This window comes from Falco cherrug, chromosome 3, assembly GCF_023634085.1.
Source record: "Falco cherrug isolate bFalChe1 chromosome 3, bFalChe1.pri, whole genome shotgun sequence".
Lineage (NCBI taxonomy): Eukaryota > Metazoa > Chordata > Aves > Falconiformes > Falconidae > Falco > Falco cherrug.
This window is the reverse complement of record NC_073699.1, coordinates 30,958,864-30,976,322: the sequence shown is the minus strand read 5'-3', so window position 1 is coordinate 30,976,322 and position 17,459 is coordinate 30,958,864. Positions and strand designations below refer to the sequence as shown.

Sequence of the window (17,459 nt, the reverse complement as noted above, 5' to 3'; positions counted from 1 at the left end):
AAATCGCGGCTATTACATGCCACCCCCTCAGCCCTGAAAGTTTCTAGTCTTCTTGTTAAGGGAGCAAAGTCCAAAACGATCGAACCTCGGGGCAGACAGCCAAGTGAGGATCCGAAGTGGGCCGGCATTTAGGGATCTCCCCCCTCCCCGTGATTTTTAACGCCTCCGTCCTGTGTTTTCCGACAGTTGAGGCTGCCAGCCCGGCTAACTGGGGAGGGTGGCGCGGAGCGGCGATGCGCAGTTGGGCACAGCACTAAACACAGCGGCAGCGCTCAGACTGCCCTTGGAAAGAGGGAGCCTTCCACGTCCTCGCTCTTACACCGAGGCCAGCCCTCGGTCGGCCCGCGGCGCTACTCATGTTTTCCACTGGGGGGGAGGACGAGAGAGGGGAGACCGGGGCGGAGGAGAAGGAGAAGGAGGAGGAGACGGGGGGCGGGGGGGGAAAGTTGCTTGAATTTGCGAGGGGCGAGAGCCGGCGGCGGCGGCGTGCCGCCTCCTTCCACTGGCTGGGGGAGCTGCCAATCTGTGTTGTAATCCTGCAGGAATTTCTGCGGGGTTTAACTGGGAGCCGCGCCGCCGCCGCCGAGCACTCGGGGCGGAGGGAGAGCGGCGGAGCCGGCAGCGCGCAGCCTGCAGCCCGGGCGCCCCAGCGCCGCGCAGCATCGGGCCGGCCGCGCAGCGGCGGAGCGGAGCGCGGAGCGGAGCGGAAGGAGCGCGGCGGCCGGCGGGCGCCCCCGGCCCTGCCCCGCGCCCCCCCGGGCGCTGCCGAGCGCCGCCGCCCCCCGGTTTCTCCTTTGTGCCCGGCCCCAGGCGGCCGCCGCGCCGGTTCCGCGGGAATAATGCGGGGCGTGTGGCTAGCGCTCACCGTCAGCTTCGTGGCCTGCGCCTCCGGGCAGCCGGTGAGTCCCGGGGCGGAGGGGAGGGCGGCGGCGGCGGCTCCGCGGGGCGCGGCGAGACGGGACGGGACGGGGCGGCCGCCTGGGCTCCGTCTGCCAGCGCGGGGCGCGCAGCCCTGGTCCTGGCCGCGGTATCGCCGCCCGCCGGGTCAGCGGGCCGGTTCGCGGGAGCATCTGTTGATAGCCGAGGGCTCTGCAAACATCAGACACCCCCCCCCCCCCAAAAAAAAAAAAAATTAGAAAAAGAGACCTCCCTCCCAAAAAGCCATACGAAGCCGAGCGGAGCACCCTGCCGCCCTCCAGCGAGCCGCAGCCGAAGTTTGCCGCGACGACCCAGCCGCCTGCCGGCCCTGGAGCCCCCCCGGTGCCTCGTTCCCTGCCGCCCCGAAGGAGGGGGGGCTGCCCGGTTGCCGTGGGGCGGCCGAGGGGCGGCGGCGGCGCGGGGCTGGGGCCGGAGCCCTCGGGGCGCTGCGTCCGGCGGGGCTTTGTGCCGGGCCGCCCCGCACCGCGTCCGAGCAGCCGCCCGCGGAAAATGCCGCTTCCCCCCGGCTCCGCGGGCGGTGAGGCGGGAGCGTCGCCTGGCAAAATGAGCCCACCCCGGCCGGTTGCTAAAAAGAGGAAAAAAAGCGGTAACTAACACCCCTTGGCTGCGCGGCGCAGGAGCCCCCAAAACCGTCGTGTGCGCCGAGCTGCTGCGCCTCTCCTTGCGCGGGGCGCAGCGCTGCGCGCCTCCCGGCCGGCCGCCTGTCCCGGCTGCGGAGCCGCCGGTGCCGGCTGCGGGGAGCCCGAGCCTGCCGCTGGCCCCGCCGGCCCTGCCCCTGCGGGCTTGCTGCGGGATGCTGGGGGTAATGCCGCTGTTTACACTTTTCCGAGCCACAAGTGTATTTGCTAACCGGGGGCCTCTGCTTAATGCAATTAACTCGGTTACCGGGATTTGTACCGCGGGAAAAGCCACTCTTGGGCAAAGCGCTCCCGCTCCGCCGCAGCACGGAGCCGGTGAAGGCGGGCCACAGGGTTTTAGTCTTTCTTTTGCATCGGTAGATCTGAGGTTGCCTCGATTGCATTGAGGGAAGGGGGCATGCAAACGACACCGTTGCATTGTTGGGGCAAATATTAGGAAATAATAAATTGAGGTTTCAGTATGAAATTTTAAAAAAAAGCATGACAATTTAATCCAATTAAAATGAGCCGCTCCACTGAACTAAATAATGTCACTAGCTTGGGTTAACTTTGGAAGTTGTCTAGCTATTGTATAAATTAGCCCAGTCACAGCCTTGGTGAAATCAGGCTCATCATTAGGGATTTCTAAGGATACAATTGCAAAACACTTTTCTTAAGGACTAATTAAAAAAGGTTTGTGTAGAACACGGACTCCTGTTTCCGCTAAGTATGACTGCACTGCAGAAACACCCTTGGCTAATGAGGTACAATATACTTTAATTTTATAGAAATACTGTTATTACAAAGTTCTCTGATGGTGTAGTAACTATTAAACTGCCACAGTAATTAGTAAAGTATTAAGTTTTATGGGTTTTTGCCTTGGGATGAACATGCTGCGGCAGCATGAGGCGGGTTGTCAGGGCGTACTGGGGCAGCGCGGTTTGGGGGGCAGAGGGGGAGTGAGGTGGGGGGAGCCTGCCTGGCCCTGGTGCAGTGCCCTTGCTGCTGCCAGAAAGTTGTGGAGAGATTGGAAAAGTAAAGGGAAAAGTTCCCTTTTCTCCACCCTCTGCTCCCCCCCCCCCCCCCCCCCCCCCCTTTCTTTCACTGATTCTGGCAGCAGCTACATAGTCCCTTAAGGTAGGATTTTGTAGACGGGTCTCTGGGAAATGATAGATGCCGAATCTGTAGTCTCTGCAGAAATTGGTCCTAGTTGTAAGAGGAGTTTTATATGGATGCTTAAGAAGACCTGCTAGCTCTCCGGAGCACTGTCAAGTGGGTTTAGCTCTAAATTTCTTCCCCTTTTTTTGATTCTGGTATTTATTATCTAGGCGAAGCTGTAAGGGAAAAAAAATCTCATTTCTGATGAAATAAATTATCCAGGAGGTTTTTTTGAGCAAGGTGGGGGAAGGCAGCAGGTCATTTTGTTTCCAAAAGCAGTGAGTTCCCTGTGTTTGCTGCATGTAACCAAGAAACCTTTTTATTGGGGTAGGCCAAGTAGATGTCAGAGCCGTGTTAAAAATGGACTGGAAATGAGACCTGCCCCTGAACCTGGGAGCGGTTTGTCCGTGCTGGGTGCATGCTTCATGCGCCCTGGCGTGGGCTGTCGTGCTGCAGATGCGCTCTGCTGTGCCGTGCCTGCTCTAGGGACGTGGGTGGGATGCAGAGGGTGATGGGGACTCCGACCCGTTTGTGGCAACCTGTGCATGGTGGCAGGCATTGGCCACATCAAAGCCAGTGAGTCTCAGCCAGGGCTTGTGGGGTGGTTTGCTGCCATCAGCACAGCGTGCGGTGAGACATCAGGTTGGAGTGGGGTCTGGTAACCCCAGCAGGCCTGGAAGAACATGGAGGATTCACCCAGGCTTGGCTAACGGCAAAAAAATGTGCTTTTTAGCTACCTTGAAAGTTTCCTCATTTGCTTGTAGGAGAAGGAATGAGAGCGACATGAAACTGCTGGGAAAAAAAGGCAAACTCTCAGAAAGGCCTGATGTGCCTGTGAAAAGGCTGGGTCCGGTCCTGATGGTGGTGGGAGTCAGCTCTTGCTGATTTTAATAGCACCAGAGAGCAGCGCCAAGTATCCAGCTGTACTTGTCAGCTCCCATTCAGAAGAGGCGGATAAACCTTCCTGTTTCATCCTGGTGCGCAGCAGTGGGACGAACGGTTTTCCAGAGCTTGTGTGATGGTCTAATCCTCTCTGCAAGCCCAAGCGCATGTTGGGAAACTTTGCTGGCTAGCAGGTTGTGCTGCATACCGCGGCACTATAGCGCTGCTCTCCTAACAGAAGGTTAATCATCGCTCTCCTTGTGAGGTTTCTGGAGTCTGAAGACTTTGCTTTGCGTCAGCAGTGCATGTCGGGGGTGGTGTTGGTGTTGGTTTTTAGGCTTTCAGTAAAATAGAGCACTGGTGCATCAATGTCAACTAGGTAGTCTTTCAGCTTCTTCTGCAAGCGTCTGAGCACTGATTTGTTGGCCTAAATGTAGTTACTGAGGGATGATCCAAGGTTAATAGTTGGTATATTTTTCAGAAGTATTTAGTATTTTAGAAGCATGATGCTGTCATTTTACTGCTTTTGTTTCTAATGGTTATTTTGCTTTTGGAATTTGGAAAATTGATAGCGTGTTGGGGAGGAGGAATGCTGTTTTCCTGAAAAAGGCAGCTAGACTTTGGACATAGTAATTAGAGGAGAAGAGAGAAGAAGGGCTGAAGAGATGGGTGGCGTTTCAGATTTATATGCCATGTGTGTCTCTCCTAAGCATGTTAAATCTGCATAGCCAAGTAAGTTCCAAAGAAATGTAGGAGGCTTTTTTAGTCTTGATTTATTTCCACCCTTCCCCAACTCCCATGAACTTTTTCTTCTCACTGTAGAATTAATAAATATCCATCCAGTGCTTTTTGTGACCTGGCAGCACCTGTAATCAGTCAGCAGCATCTGCCATGGCTGCTTCCCTTACTCTAGCTGAGTATCTCCGTGCTCCCATCCAACAGCTGCCTGACTGATGTGCTCTGGGTTTTACCACCAGTTACAGTTCTGGTGCTGCAATGAAGCTGTCCCTTAGCTGGATGTTCACAGGAGCCACTTTCTGGGAATAGGTTTCCCTCCCAGGTTAGCTTATCTTTTAAAAATTGAAGAACAGATGATTCTTGACCTGAGATCAAACACTGAAGCAGTTTCTCTTTTTAATATCTTAGCCCCAAGGTCTGCATTGGAACTGACTTAATATTCAGGTCTGAAGTGCAGAGATGTTTTCTCTGCATTTTTTTCTAGATCCTTATCAAGGAAGCAGATGAGAGCCTCATCTTCAGGAACAAGTCGGAACAAATATCTCTGGGTTTGAAGTCAGGTACTGGGATTGTTGTTCTTGGGCAGATGACACCTCTGTGGTAGGTTTGAGGCAATTTCTGCAGGTAATGGGATAAAGATGGTGGACTTAGGAGGAAGAGCTGTAAACCTTGGGTTTGTTTGAAGTTTTGATGGATCTGTGGTGCTAATCTTAAGTGTAATCTCAGGATGACCAGATCAAGGCCTAATTTTTTGACTAATGGAGGTCAAAGCCTAGTTTCTTGGCTAGCAGAGGTATGAGTTATGAAAACCTCCGTGTCAAACACGCAGCCATGATCTAACGCCTCCAGGGAGGATGTGGAGAGCTACCTGCTGTCCTCGGTGGGGAACATAGTGTTTTGGCAGGGAGTCTTGAGCTCGGATAATAGCTCATTACTCCGTGCAGCAGCTGACCTTCCTGCAGAGCAGCCAGTCGTTTGCAGGGCTCTCTGTTTGCCCTGCTCTTGATGGCCAATTGTCTTTATAAAACGTTGAGCAGAGGCATACGGATGCCATTTATTAATTACATTATCTCACCAAATTGACTTTTGCCATTGACCAGTTTAAACATTTTCCTTATGGCAAAGAATTACGAGCTTTAGTAAGGCTTAGTGGCTGAACAAAGGGCTCTTGTCTAGTTACGGAAAAGTACTCTTTTTGTCTTCTGAATAAATCTGACTGACTATGAATTTTAACAGAAATGTTGTGTTTGAGACTGGCAAGCTTATTCAAGGCCCCATGTAAGACCCTGCTTGAATGTAAGTCATAAAGATGCCCTCTGTGCTGCCGCAGTTGAGAGAGGATGCACAAGTCATGAGCAAGTGGTTTGGTCCACATTCAAGTTGCTTTGCTCTCTGTGTTGTAGCTAGCATGAGAGAATTACTGCAGGCTGTTCTCTAACAACTTGTTGTTTGGTTATCTTTGGTGCATGCTTACAAGATGATAATAAACTGCTGTCTGTAATCTTTTCAGGACTAGTAATTTATTCATAGGTTACATGGCACTATTCAGTGATTTGGGAGCAAGATTTCTCTTGCTCATGTTGAAATATAATTTGCAATCTCTCGAGTAAAGACTGCATTAGTGTTTGACCCTGTAATAATGACAGTTCTCTGTATGCATTTTGTTTTCTTGATTAGCTCAGCCCCAAGGGATGCTTTCAAAAGCATACTGGAAATTTAGGCAGAAATACAAAATACATGTAATCCTCAAAAGTATTGGAAAACTGATTGCAGTAGGAGAAAACACAGCATTTAACAACTGTTTGCAACAAGTACTTTTGTGCTGAACAAATTATTTTTGTTGATCTCTCAAGCAGGGGGTTCATTTAAAGAGAAATAATGACTAATAGGGTGGTGATGAATCTGTGGAACTCGGCTTTGTCTAGATAGGCTATTAGTGTGTCGTATAAGCTGTGCTTAACTAAAGCTTGAGCTGGACCCTCCATCTGAAATCACTATTTTTAGTTTACATATAAACTTCTACAGAAATCTCCCTTCTAAGCTAAATTGTTTTGTTCCAAAGGTGAATTGATTTGGGAGAGTTCAAATAAAAACCTGTTTGGCTGTGTTTGAGTTGCACGCATAAAGATAAATACATACTTTGTACTTGTATTAGTGTTAAGGAGACAAAGGGACTTGTAGAAGGTCAAACAGCCTGCGGTATACACAGGAACTGAATCAAAATGTTCAGAAACCACCATTGTCGTTCACAACCAAAATGTATTGTCTGTATTTAAATACTGTGCTGTCAGACATGTTTTGTTCCTGCTTGATTAACCATAATAAAGCATAATTTTCTCTAGAGGTGCTTCCACACTAATGGAGGTCAATTGTCACCTTTCAGATCAGTGTGAAGTGGCCCATGCTTAGTTGCTGAAATGTATTTCAGCGGTGTGGCTGCAGTGGTCTCACAGAGCTGTAGGAGACAGTGCTGCTGAAGAATATAGCCTGGGAGGTGAAGTACTTCTTGGGGAGCAGTTGGGTACATGATCAGCGTGGCATCAAGACTCAGTAAGTTTTGAGAGAGAAGAAAAATGTAGTGTACTTGCTTCCACATGAATGAATAACTTCACTAGGTCTTCCATTTCTCCTACCTTCCACAGGATCCTCTCTGGTTTGTCTGCTCCTGTCCCACTATTAGTTATACAAATAGAAGCAAGCTTTCCTCTTTCTCTGGGCTGAGCTGCATTTATTCCAGCTGCAGTGACTCTGCAGTACCTGCAGGAACAGCTGGCTGGACACAGCAGCTGGAGGGCACAGCTGTGGCCAGCCAAAGCCCCATGCACTTGGTCTGTTTTGGCTTTTAAGAGCCGAGTCTTGTTTGCTTTTTGGACTGGGGTCTGCAGGGGAAGGCTAATGCCAGGTTTGAATACATGTTGTATCTTGCAGGCTGTGAAGAGGAGAGATGTCCAGGAGACAGATTCTTCCTTTGCTGGGTTCTTTATCCATGCTTGCTCAGGATATGGAGATTCCAGAATCAGTGTGTCACTTAAACTGACTACCAGTTGAAACCCTCCACATTCCTTTTGAATCCCTTTCAAGTGTTGTGCAGTTCCACGTTCAAATATGCAGGTGTGGGGGTGTGACGTTGATGGTGTTCTTATTATTTAAAATGAAAACCTGCAAGGGAAGCAAAGCGGAAAGGTGAAGCTAGTTCAAAGTAATGGAAATGCACCATCGTTGGGACATCTGAAAATCGAGCTTCTGTTGAATGTAAATTTGTGTCATTGCATAAATAAAAATAGGTATGGCTTAGCTCTATAAATAATAATAGTGTATAATCTCAGCAAGGATGTGCATAAAATAATGTTGCTGCGAAGCAAGATTCTGAGTTTTCTGTGGAAGAGGGATTGCAGAACATGCAGGTCCTGTCCTGGCCGTGGACTGGCTTGTGTCTCCTCCCAGTCAGGAGCTCAGGGACACTTGGTACTTGCCACTAGTGGCAGTTCGAGCACAGTGAATGGAAGTGTTTGTGCAGCAAAGAGAAGGAGCGTCTGTGAACAGGGTATGCGAAATTTGGTTGTATTTGTGACTGGCTTGTGTAAGTCTCATTGTGAAAGGTTCTCAAGAACTGATGTGGCAGCATACTACGTTGGAAGATTAATACTTTAGGATCACTAGTGACTTAAGCATCTGTAGTCTGTGGAACTCACAGGCCTCTCTCCCCATGGTAGACAAGAAGGATGACTAGTCCTGGAGGTAGATAGGAAAAGTTACTGAAGAGCCGTGTATGTCTTCTAAATTCTTGTCTTTGATGGAGTTGCTTATGGTTTTCCAGTCATGTGCTCTTTGATTATTTCTCATCTGTGAAGGCTGATATTTTTGAATGTAACATCTAAAATGTCATGAAATGAAACTTCTTGGGGTATATTTGAAATTATCTGTTCATAGAGAGTGGCTTCCACAGAGCCTGTGCTCTCTGCAGCTGCTGCATTTCTAGCTTGGAAGGCCCTTGAAAGTTTTTTTTTGTGTGTGTATTTTATATAGATCTTTATTCTACACAGATGTCTCTGTTACATATATTTTTATTTTATATACTTTTGTGTGTGTATCTTTTACAAAAAGTAAAGATTTTTTTTTGCCTTTTACAAAAGGCAGTCTGTCTTTCAAGTGTCAGGAGAGGAAAGGCCAGCAGAACTTGAGAAGGTCTCCCAGTTAAATAAACAGATCAAAATTGCTCTCAAAATTGTCTTAACAATTCTCTTGGCCCGAATTAGTGTAGAAGGAGCAGCTTCTCTGACCTTACTTACCAGGAAAAATAAGCTTTAAACAGGAGGTGGTCTTTACAAATGGTTTTCTTCTTGCTTCTTCACTTGTGATTTAATACAACAATTTCATAACAGTTTTCCCCCAGAAGTATGATTTGATCCTCCATAGCTCCCAAAGGTGCTTTTGGTTTGATTCTCCAGCACAGCCTTCCCTCTGCCCTCAAAGCCCTGGTAAGGGGTCACTGCAAAATGTGAATGAGTTGGAAAAAATTTGTTCTAAAGAGAAAAACTGGGAATAGTGGTTGGCACAGGTCTGTACCTGACCTGGCCAGGCTGGGAGGTCACACCAGAGCTGTTGTGACCTGAATGGATTCCCAGCTCAGCTGAAATTGTCTGTCCGTGTTGCAGCTTGGGCCACTTGAATTTGCCTTTTCCTCCCTTTTGACCAAAACGCTTTGGTGGACACGTCTGTCTGCTCTGTGAAAATGTGGCAGAGGTCTCTAGAAGTTTCCAAAGGGTTTGGCAGTGAGCAGGAGGTGGATGAGGAAGCCCTGTGGCAAGCCACGAGATGCTTTCTGCTCTTCTGGTAGGACTGGTGGTCCTTCCCGCAGAGTATTGGTGTGCGGAAGGGAGGGGTGACACAAGAGTGTTGAAAAAGCACCAACTCTGAAAACTGACATAAAAAAAGATCCACTGATAGCATTTCAGAGCTTGATCTCCAGCCTATTGAATAATGTTTGGATGCTTCAATGCCACTTAAAGGCCTGACTGTGCAGGGTTTGAGGGTGCGGAAAGTGGGTACCATGGCCACCTGTTAAAAACTGACTTTCCTCCTTAAAGCGCACAGGTGCTGGAGAAGAAAGGACATTTAACATACTCAACTTTGAGTATGGCTGGTGGTCTCCCATCATGGTTCTTACTGGAAATGCTTTTCTCTCCGGTGGTGTTTAGCTCAAGGAGCAATGCTGTGTTGAAGAGCAGGGCTATGTTCTGCAAGGGGGGCATCTCTTTGCCTTTGAGCCGGCTCAGGCTCAGTAATAAATAGCCTTTCTGCTGGGTTGGAGAGGCAGAGGTGTGCCTGTGCCACCGTGATGGGACTCACTGGATGGAAGGAGCTTACCAGCTCCTGATGATGGAAGAGTATTAGGTCTAAAATGGTTTGAGATAGTACTCAATAATATTGCTATGCTGAAAATGCTATTCTTGTCTGTTTTGTAACTATAGGGCATTGGAAAGGGAAAATGACCTGTCTTTCCTTTTGTTCTTGTTCTTACTGTGATTCACAACCTGAAAAACTTACTTTGCCCTCAGCTGGTCTGGGATTTTGTGCTTTCACTAATGCTGCTTTCTTGACCATATCTCTCCCAATTAACCAAGAGCTGGTGACTTGGCATCTTGATGTAGGTCTCTTCTGGTGGACACCTCTAATTGGTCTTCTGCCTGGTGGCATAAATTGTCATATATAAAAGCCAGATAAACTTAGTAGTGATGAAGGTTTTCTGATACTTTTTTTGAGAACCCTGAATCTTGTTTGTGGGTTGAAAAAGTCTTCTGGGTTTGTGAATATGTAGTAATGCTCCTGAGGTCAGGTACCAATCATTCTACTTTTTGTTTTTCTGACCTTCTCTATCTGCATGGGAAGAATTAGGCAGCTTTGGGTTATGACAAAAAAATGTCTGTGAAAAAAAGTTGGTGCTTTATAATATACAGATAGCGGTCTTTGTGATACTTCTTCACCTTGTTACTTCTTGATGTTTCACCTAACACCTGAGGATCTTACCTCCACTGGCTTAAATGTGTAAAGGTATTTGACCTGAGGAAGACTGAGGAGAAAACTTCTTCTGGCAGATGCTGTCAGTCTCAAACAAAGTAGGTAGGATTCCTTGTCACGAAAATTGTGGCTGTACAGACAATCAGAGTTGGCATGGTTCCCACAAAGTAGAGTAGCTCACATGGCATTTCTGTATTTGTGATCAGAGATGAAGGGGTCCTAAGGGAGGATTAGCAAGAGTATTTTGGGCAATTTCTCTGTGGCTTCCTAGAGATGCACAGAAAAAGCTAATCTCTTTCTCTCCCTTGTTATTTAATTCAGCTAACCTAATTGGAAAACCTCCTTAGAGCAGTCTCTGGCAGCTAGCTGTAGCAGCTGTACAATTAGCAGTGTCACCTAACGGGAGAGCAAAACAAGGAGCAGTAGGAAACTGGAGGTGGGTGTTTCTGTGTATCTTAACAACCCTCCCAAGAGCCAAGCTTGCTAGAGTGAACTCAGCTGTGAATTTTAAGAGCTAAAAAAAACCAAGGGAAAAGTCTGAGTTTTTAAAGAATTACAATTCTGAATGCCTCGATTTTCTTACTGCTAGTCTTGTTATGCTGTTAAGCTCCACAAAAGGTATATTTGACTCTAGAGTTACTGTTTTGGCTGTATAACCCCCTCTTACTCCCTGGAAGTAGTTTCAGGGGTTTAGGCTTTTTTATAGTTTACTTACAGAATAATTTATTAATGAAATTTTACACAAACATGACTGGATGTGGGGGCTGGTAGGCTCTGTTGCCCATTCCTCGGGGTGTAAGCAGTAAAGCTGAGTGGGGAGGAGATGTATGATTAACTGCTTTATGTATCTGGGGACAGTTCTGTGGCCTTTACTCCCCCAGCTTGGCTACTGGAGTATGCTTTATTTCGGGATAGCCCTGGAGCCCCTTAGGAAGGGGGGGTTGGCATGCAGGAGAGCATCAGCCCTGGGGCTGACTGTGCTTGGGCAGGGCAGGAGGTGACGGCTGGTGGCAGTGATGCTCCCTGGCCGCACGGTTCAGGGCTGTGCATAGGCACCAGAGTGCAGAGACTAGTTTGTATATGAATCACCGACTTGGCACTTTACAGCCTCACATCATTAATTACTGTGATGGTAATATCATTTAGTTATACATGTATATTCAGGGAGTGCTTAGTTAAGAGTATGCATGGGGCAAGTAATAATTTCCCAATCTGTGTAGAGTTACGCGGTCGTCATATTTGAAATGTGTGACCCATGGTTATAAAGGATGGGTTTTGGAAGTGCTATTAACCGAGTGGCATATGTCAGGGACTGGAAAATGTAGGCTATTTATAATTATCCACAGGTGGAGAGGAAAGCAGCCATGCACAGTACCAGTAATAATTATCAGCAGCATAGAAGTTCATCTCTTAAGCTGTTGGGTCTAATGCACTAAAAAGTATTTGATCTGAAGTCTGGCACAGCCTTCAGATGGAGCTGTTCAAAGGCATTCTGACCTAATTTTGCTGCGGAAGTGTGCGAGCCTTCCTCATTCCCCTAATTTCTTGCAGAAGGTTTCGATGATAAAGTCTTCATCCCTTACACGTGCATGTATTTTACCACAGAACATTTGAATAAAAACAGCCATTACAAGCCAGGTGGTAAATATAGCATGCAGCTTAACAGAAAAGACCTTCAATTAAGCAGAGGCAGGCCCTTCTCCTGTGCTTTGCAGTTGTCAATTAGCTTTCCTTAAGACTTTTTTTTTTTTTTTTAATTTGCTGGGTCCTTTTGTGACTAACTGCAAAGCCTGAAGTGCAGTGCTGGCTCTGTGTGTATGAGTTAAGACTGTGTTACGCTGGACTTCTATTTCAGTGAACATCTCTAAAATATGAAGCAGCTTATAAATAAAAGTTTGTTTTCTTTTCCAGGGAAATAAATCATTAAATTATAACACATTGTCCATGGAGCTATGTAAATTTATTGGTCAAAGCATATAGCGTAGGTGCTTTGGCTTTCCTTTGGATAAATCAAAGCAGATGTAATGACATTATGTCTTAATGGGCTTTTATCCTCAAAAGAAAAGGGAGGGAAAAAAAAGACTATTTTTCAATCGTGGTATGATAGAGCATACTGCAGGGATGGATATTGCTCCGTGTTATTGGCTATGTAGGTATAGGCTGTTTTTATCAGAAGATAGAAACTAATGAAGTAACCTGAACAGAGGGGTTTTAAATTCTGTCTAACCTGTTACTCATACATTCTCTCATGCCATTATCACCGCAGTGGTGGTGTGAGACTACCATTTTCCTACTAGAAATGTCACTTTTTGTTCAGTGTGGTTTTTTTGACTTGTGCTGATGGTGTTTCTGAGCAATACTGCACAGTACATGGTAACTATAGTGCACCTAATTGTAATTTGTATCTTAAGTTCTTTACTTGCTCTTTTTCTCTGCTGTCTCTTGTACTTCCATCCTCATTAGACTGATCTCCCTCCCTGCTCCACTGCTTTTGTGCTGTCAGGCAAGCCAGGTGACTGTTAGGATTGGCACTGCTCTTCAGTCTCATGTTGCAAGTACAAGATCCAAGAGCAGAAGAAAGGGTAGACAAAAAACTGGGCTTGCTCTGGTCCTTTGCCCACCCTCAGGAATCCTTACGCTCACTCATCCTGTGGCAGTGAAAGAGAGGGAGTGGGGAGGAGGTGGCTGGGAGTGACCAAAGTACTGGCAGAGCTGTTGGTGGGGAGGGGATGCTGGACTGCTGACACCTCTTGGCCAGACCATAATTCAAGGGAAAACCTGGAGGTGACTGGTCTGGGGTGGGGAAGAGCCACTGTATACTAGCTCTATCTTTGACTCGTCAGCTGTGCCTGACAGCGTTGGAGCACATGAACCAAGTGTTTAAGCAGATGTGGATGATTCGAGCACTGCATCCCTCATCCCCTTTGCTTTTTGGAAAGTGAGTGTGTGGAGCCAAACTTTGCAGCTTGGCATTTCTCTCTGCTCTTCAGGTTTTCTTGAAAGGCTTTGTAGTCTTTTCTCAGACTGGGGAAGGATGGGTATGGTGAGTGCAAGGTGCTGCTAAAGCTGGTGCTCCTCTTCTGACCCACAGCATCACTTCAAAACTTATTTTTGTGCAAATCACCATTTGCCTGTTTAAGTGATCAGTAACTGCTGGCTCAGATGGAGGGGGAGCCGGTGGAAGTTGGGACAAGTTGGAGAAGTATCAGTTTACCGAGGGCACTGTGATCAAGGTGACAGCTGCTTTCCTTATGCTATACTGAAACAAAATATCCCAAACCCTTCCACAGAGCCTCACCAAATACATTAACCACCGTGCTTTTACTGTTTCCACAAGTTGGTGGAACACTTAGCACTGTTGGCTAATGAAATATTGGAGTGTTAAACTCTTTCCATGGATACCGGAGGGGAAAATGTTGAGTGTTGCTACCTACCCCAGGAGTGCAGGCATGTGTGTGCACTAATGAAGGTTTTGGAGGCAGGCGCTGCGGGGAGGGAAGCGGTTTCTCCGCAGGGTGCTTGTGCACCCACTGTAGGTGCTGAGCGTGGCACAGGGGGAAGAGGAAGGGTGGGCTCCAGCGTGCCCGGGGGGATTATCTGTGGCTCAGCAGCTGCTGTCTGGATGCTTGCTTCTCCATACACTGCATGGTAAGCAACCTGTTAACACCACCCTGTCTCCCTCCCACTCCTTCCAAGCTATTTACACTTGCCCTTAAGTAACCATTTCTTTCTTTGGCTACTTAAGCTGACACACTTTGAGATACTTGGGAGTGAAAAATGGGAGGTGCTACTTGAAATAGCCTTGATGTGCTGCTGGGGAGAAGGCGTGTTTGAGGAGCAAGCTACAAGAGTCCTCTCTGAGCTCCATTTATACTGCCCCTCGAATAATGCCAGATGATTTATATTATTTTAAACAAAAATTCCTGTGGGTGTCTTAAACACAGAAAACGCCCCACAAAAATACCTTGCTGGGTTTTTGGGTGCGGTTTGTTTCCAGTGATGAAGGGTGAGCATGTGTGGGGAAGAGGTTTACGTGAAAGAATAAGATAAATGAAGACCGTGAGAAATTACTAGTCTTGGGCTTTATTGTGGGACTGTAACTAAAGTTTTAGGAATCAGACTCTGGTACAAAGCCTTTTCTTAATAGGCTCCCCTTCAATGAAAACTACTCTTGTGCTTAGTTTTTGGATTGCCAGAGGCTTTGCTCCTAGAGCAGTCAGCGGGCTGTAAGCTGTGGTTTCCTTCGAGGCAGGGGGACCTATTCCCAGTCCTCTGTGGAAGGGTCTGCTGCAACAGGCAGCATCAGGAAAAGGGAGGTTAAACTGGGAAACCTGAGTCTGTGAAGACGGCAAGGTTGAGAGACTTAAAAATTGTGGTGGGGAAAGGCAAGAGTGAACTTCCAATTGCTGAGCCTTACTGTATGGAAAGTGTAGCTGTTACGTGCTGACTGCCACATCCCCTTTCTGGTTAGGAAAGGCAAGAACAAGAAGTGAAAGGACACTGAGAAGATCAGCTGGATTAAACTTCACTCACACAGGTCTGATAAAATGCACCAGGAGTTTCACTGAGTGTATTTTAAGAGGTGTCTGTAAAAGGCTGAGGCCAGTGGAGCTGCAGCAGGAGGGAGGGTCTTCAGCTTCAGGGTGTGCCGGAGGCTCCTTCGCTGCCAGGAGCTCACTCCATGCAGCCCTCCTGTTTTACTGGGCTGCCAGTGTGACTGGAAACCTCCCCTTTCCCTAGCTACAGAGCCTTCTTCCCAGCTTATGGAAAAGCACGTCTATCACTTCATTTGTGGTCGGTGACGTGAAATGTTTCCAGAGTTGAGAGTACACTCTGAGCAGTGCTGATACTCCCATCAGGGCAAAGAAACCGGGTGAGACTTAACATATTGGTAGAGCATGAACTCTATTTTCTGGCTTGCAGCTGCTTGGTTATTTCAAAGCACTGAGTTTATCCTTTTATCTTTTCTCAGTTGCACCTAACTTGGGTGAAGCCTGTGCTGTGTGGGGACCATGTAGAAAGACGTGCATTTTGAAGCAGAGAAGCTGGTCGGTAGTGAGGAAGCATGAAGATCTGACAAGCAGCTTTTGTACCTCATGATTTTTACTCTTAGAAGGTCTGGAGCTCTAGATGCCCCAATAACAAATCTTCCATGAGCAGAAGACTAAGCTATGTAGGTCACGACAGCCGTGGTTGCATCCAGGCTTTCCCAGTGGAACTAGTTGATCTGAACCCTTGCAGGAGAGTGGCTGCGGTGTGCCAGGTCCCTGCTCATGCAGCAGAGATCCCGCTCTCCTGCGTTTGCAAAATTCTTGAGTTTCTTTTTTCCTTACAATGCAAATAGAGGCTGAAATTGTAAAGCTGACCTCTTGCATAGGTGACAGCTTCTTCCAAGGGAGAAGGAACAAACACCAAGGAAATTAAAGGGAGAGTTGTTCTAATAAGAATCTTTTAGGGCTGTTTTGTTTTCTTTTCCTGTAATTATTTTTAATCCTCTACTGCCGGCAGTGTAACAGGCATCAGAAGAAGGCAGTGTGTTCATTAGGTGTGGTGCAGGACTTGTGAAGCCTGACCAAAATGAATAGGCTTCACTGGATGGTCATTGAGTACATGCTCTGGAAATAACTCCTTCATTTTCTCTTGGGGTTTGGGAGATGAAGGGAGACTTTCTTTCAGCCCTCCTACTTATTTAAAATAATATGCTGGCATGCCAAGCAGGGCAGAATTTATTTTTTCTAATGCTGGGAGAAGCAGCCCATGATTAAGAAACTCTGGCAGTTTGTGACTCTTAGTTTGTTTTCTTGTATTTTGATGCTTGTGTTTGTATGCTAAGGTGTTCACAAAAGTGAAAATACACAAAAAGTGAACACTAAGAAAGTGTTTTTTTGGGAAAGTTGTGAAATGGATTACATTTTCCGAAAGAACAGTGTGTCTCTTTTGGTAGCGTCATGGTCAAATAAGTAAATATGTATTTTGGTAAGGAGCCTAATTTTGAAAACATATATGGATCTGTCCCATCATACCTTCCTTACTGTGTTTGTAATTCCAGACAGCCTTGGAAACACCACACTTGTCAAATCCAAGTTTGGATTTGGGTGGGTTTTTTTCGTATTTCATGAATTTGAAATTGTTTTTTAATTCTATGACAGTGGTCTGAATTGCTGCACAGTAAATACATTGGATTTCTATTATAATTAGCACAAGTTAGGGATGAAGTAGCCAGGAATACCAGTAGTGGCGCCTCAGGACTTTCTGTGGAGGAAAAGGTAGCTGAGAACCAACTTCTGTTAATTTTTTTACCTTTCAGCTGAAACTGTTGCTAACAGAGCTTATTTGGGTGTTTGTATTTCCATTGTGGAGGGATCTGCCCTCAACTAATGAAAAATGTCAAACTTTCTTCCGCTGAAAATTTGGTAGAGGGGATGGAATAATCCTGTGCTGTGGCTGCTGATCTCTTGTGGGTACAGAAAGCATTGATAAAGTCAGATGGAGAGACACAGGGAAGGAGAAGAGCGAGAATGTGACTTTACATGCTGAAAATCATCCTGTGACTGCTCAAACCTACTAACACAGTGCCAGAAAATTATGCATGCTTTGGAAGTGGCTGCAGCAACGGATGCGAGAGGCAGCTTTCCCTGAAAAGGAACAAAAACTCTCAAGAGAACCCACTTGCTTTAACTTTTGATTCCTTCTACTTTTGTTTTTGTGGGTTTTGGTTCTCTTTCGTGATATGGAGGATGTGACTACAGTCAGTTCCTCGCTGTACTCTGCCCAAGAGCCGAGTGAAGCACTGATGGAGGGAGAGAGCAGGTACCCGGCACTGTCACTCCCAGCGGATGTGCCAGGAGGTGAAGGAGTTGCCTCGTCTCACCCCTGAGCCGCTCACCTCCTCCAAATAGGTACTTTGTCAGCATGATAGTGTTGCAAGTAACACTGTGAGAGATGAGGGCAAAGGTAATGGTGGATTTATTTGTATGACTCCAGAAGGATGATCCTGGGAAGTGGAAGTAGCTCTTGTGAAAGCAGAGGACCACTTTCACTAGAAGTGGGACAGAATGGCAGGGTGGAGCTGACTATTCGGGTGGAAAAACCCCCACATACCCCTTT

General features: G+C 46.9%; 1 protein-coding gene across 1 annotated transcript in view; it reads left to right on the top strand.

Annotated features, from left to right (window-relative positions):
• The first annotated feature begins 342 nt into the window (after positions 1-342).
• The window catches only part of SDC2 (syndecan 2), a 60,737-nt gene continuing 43,620 nt past the window's right edge, over positions 343-17,459 (top strand). The window contains exon 1 of the mRNA XM_055704361.1: positions 343-899. Coding sequence (XP_055560336.1) covers positions 357-899 — 543 coding nt within the window. The 5' untranslated portion in view covers positions 343-356. The remainder of the gene's footprint in view (positions 900-17,459) is intronic.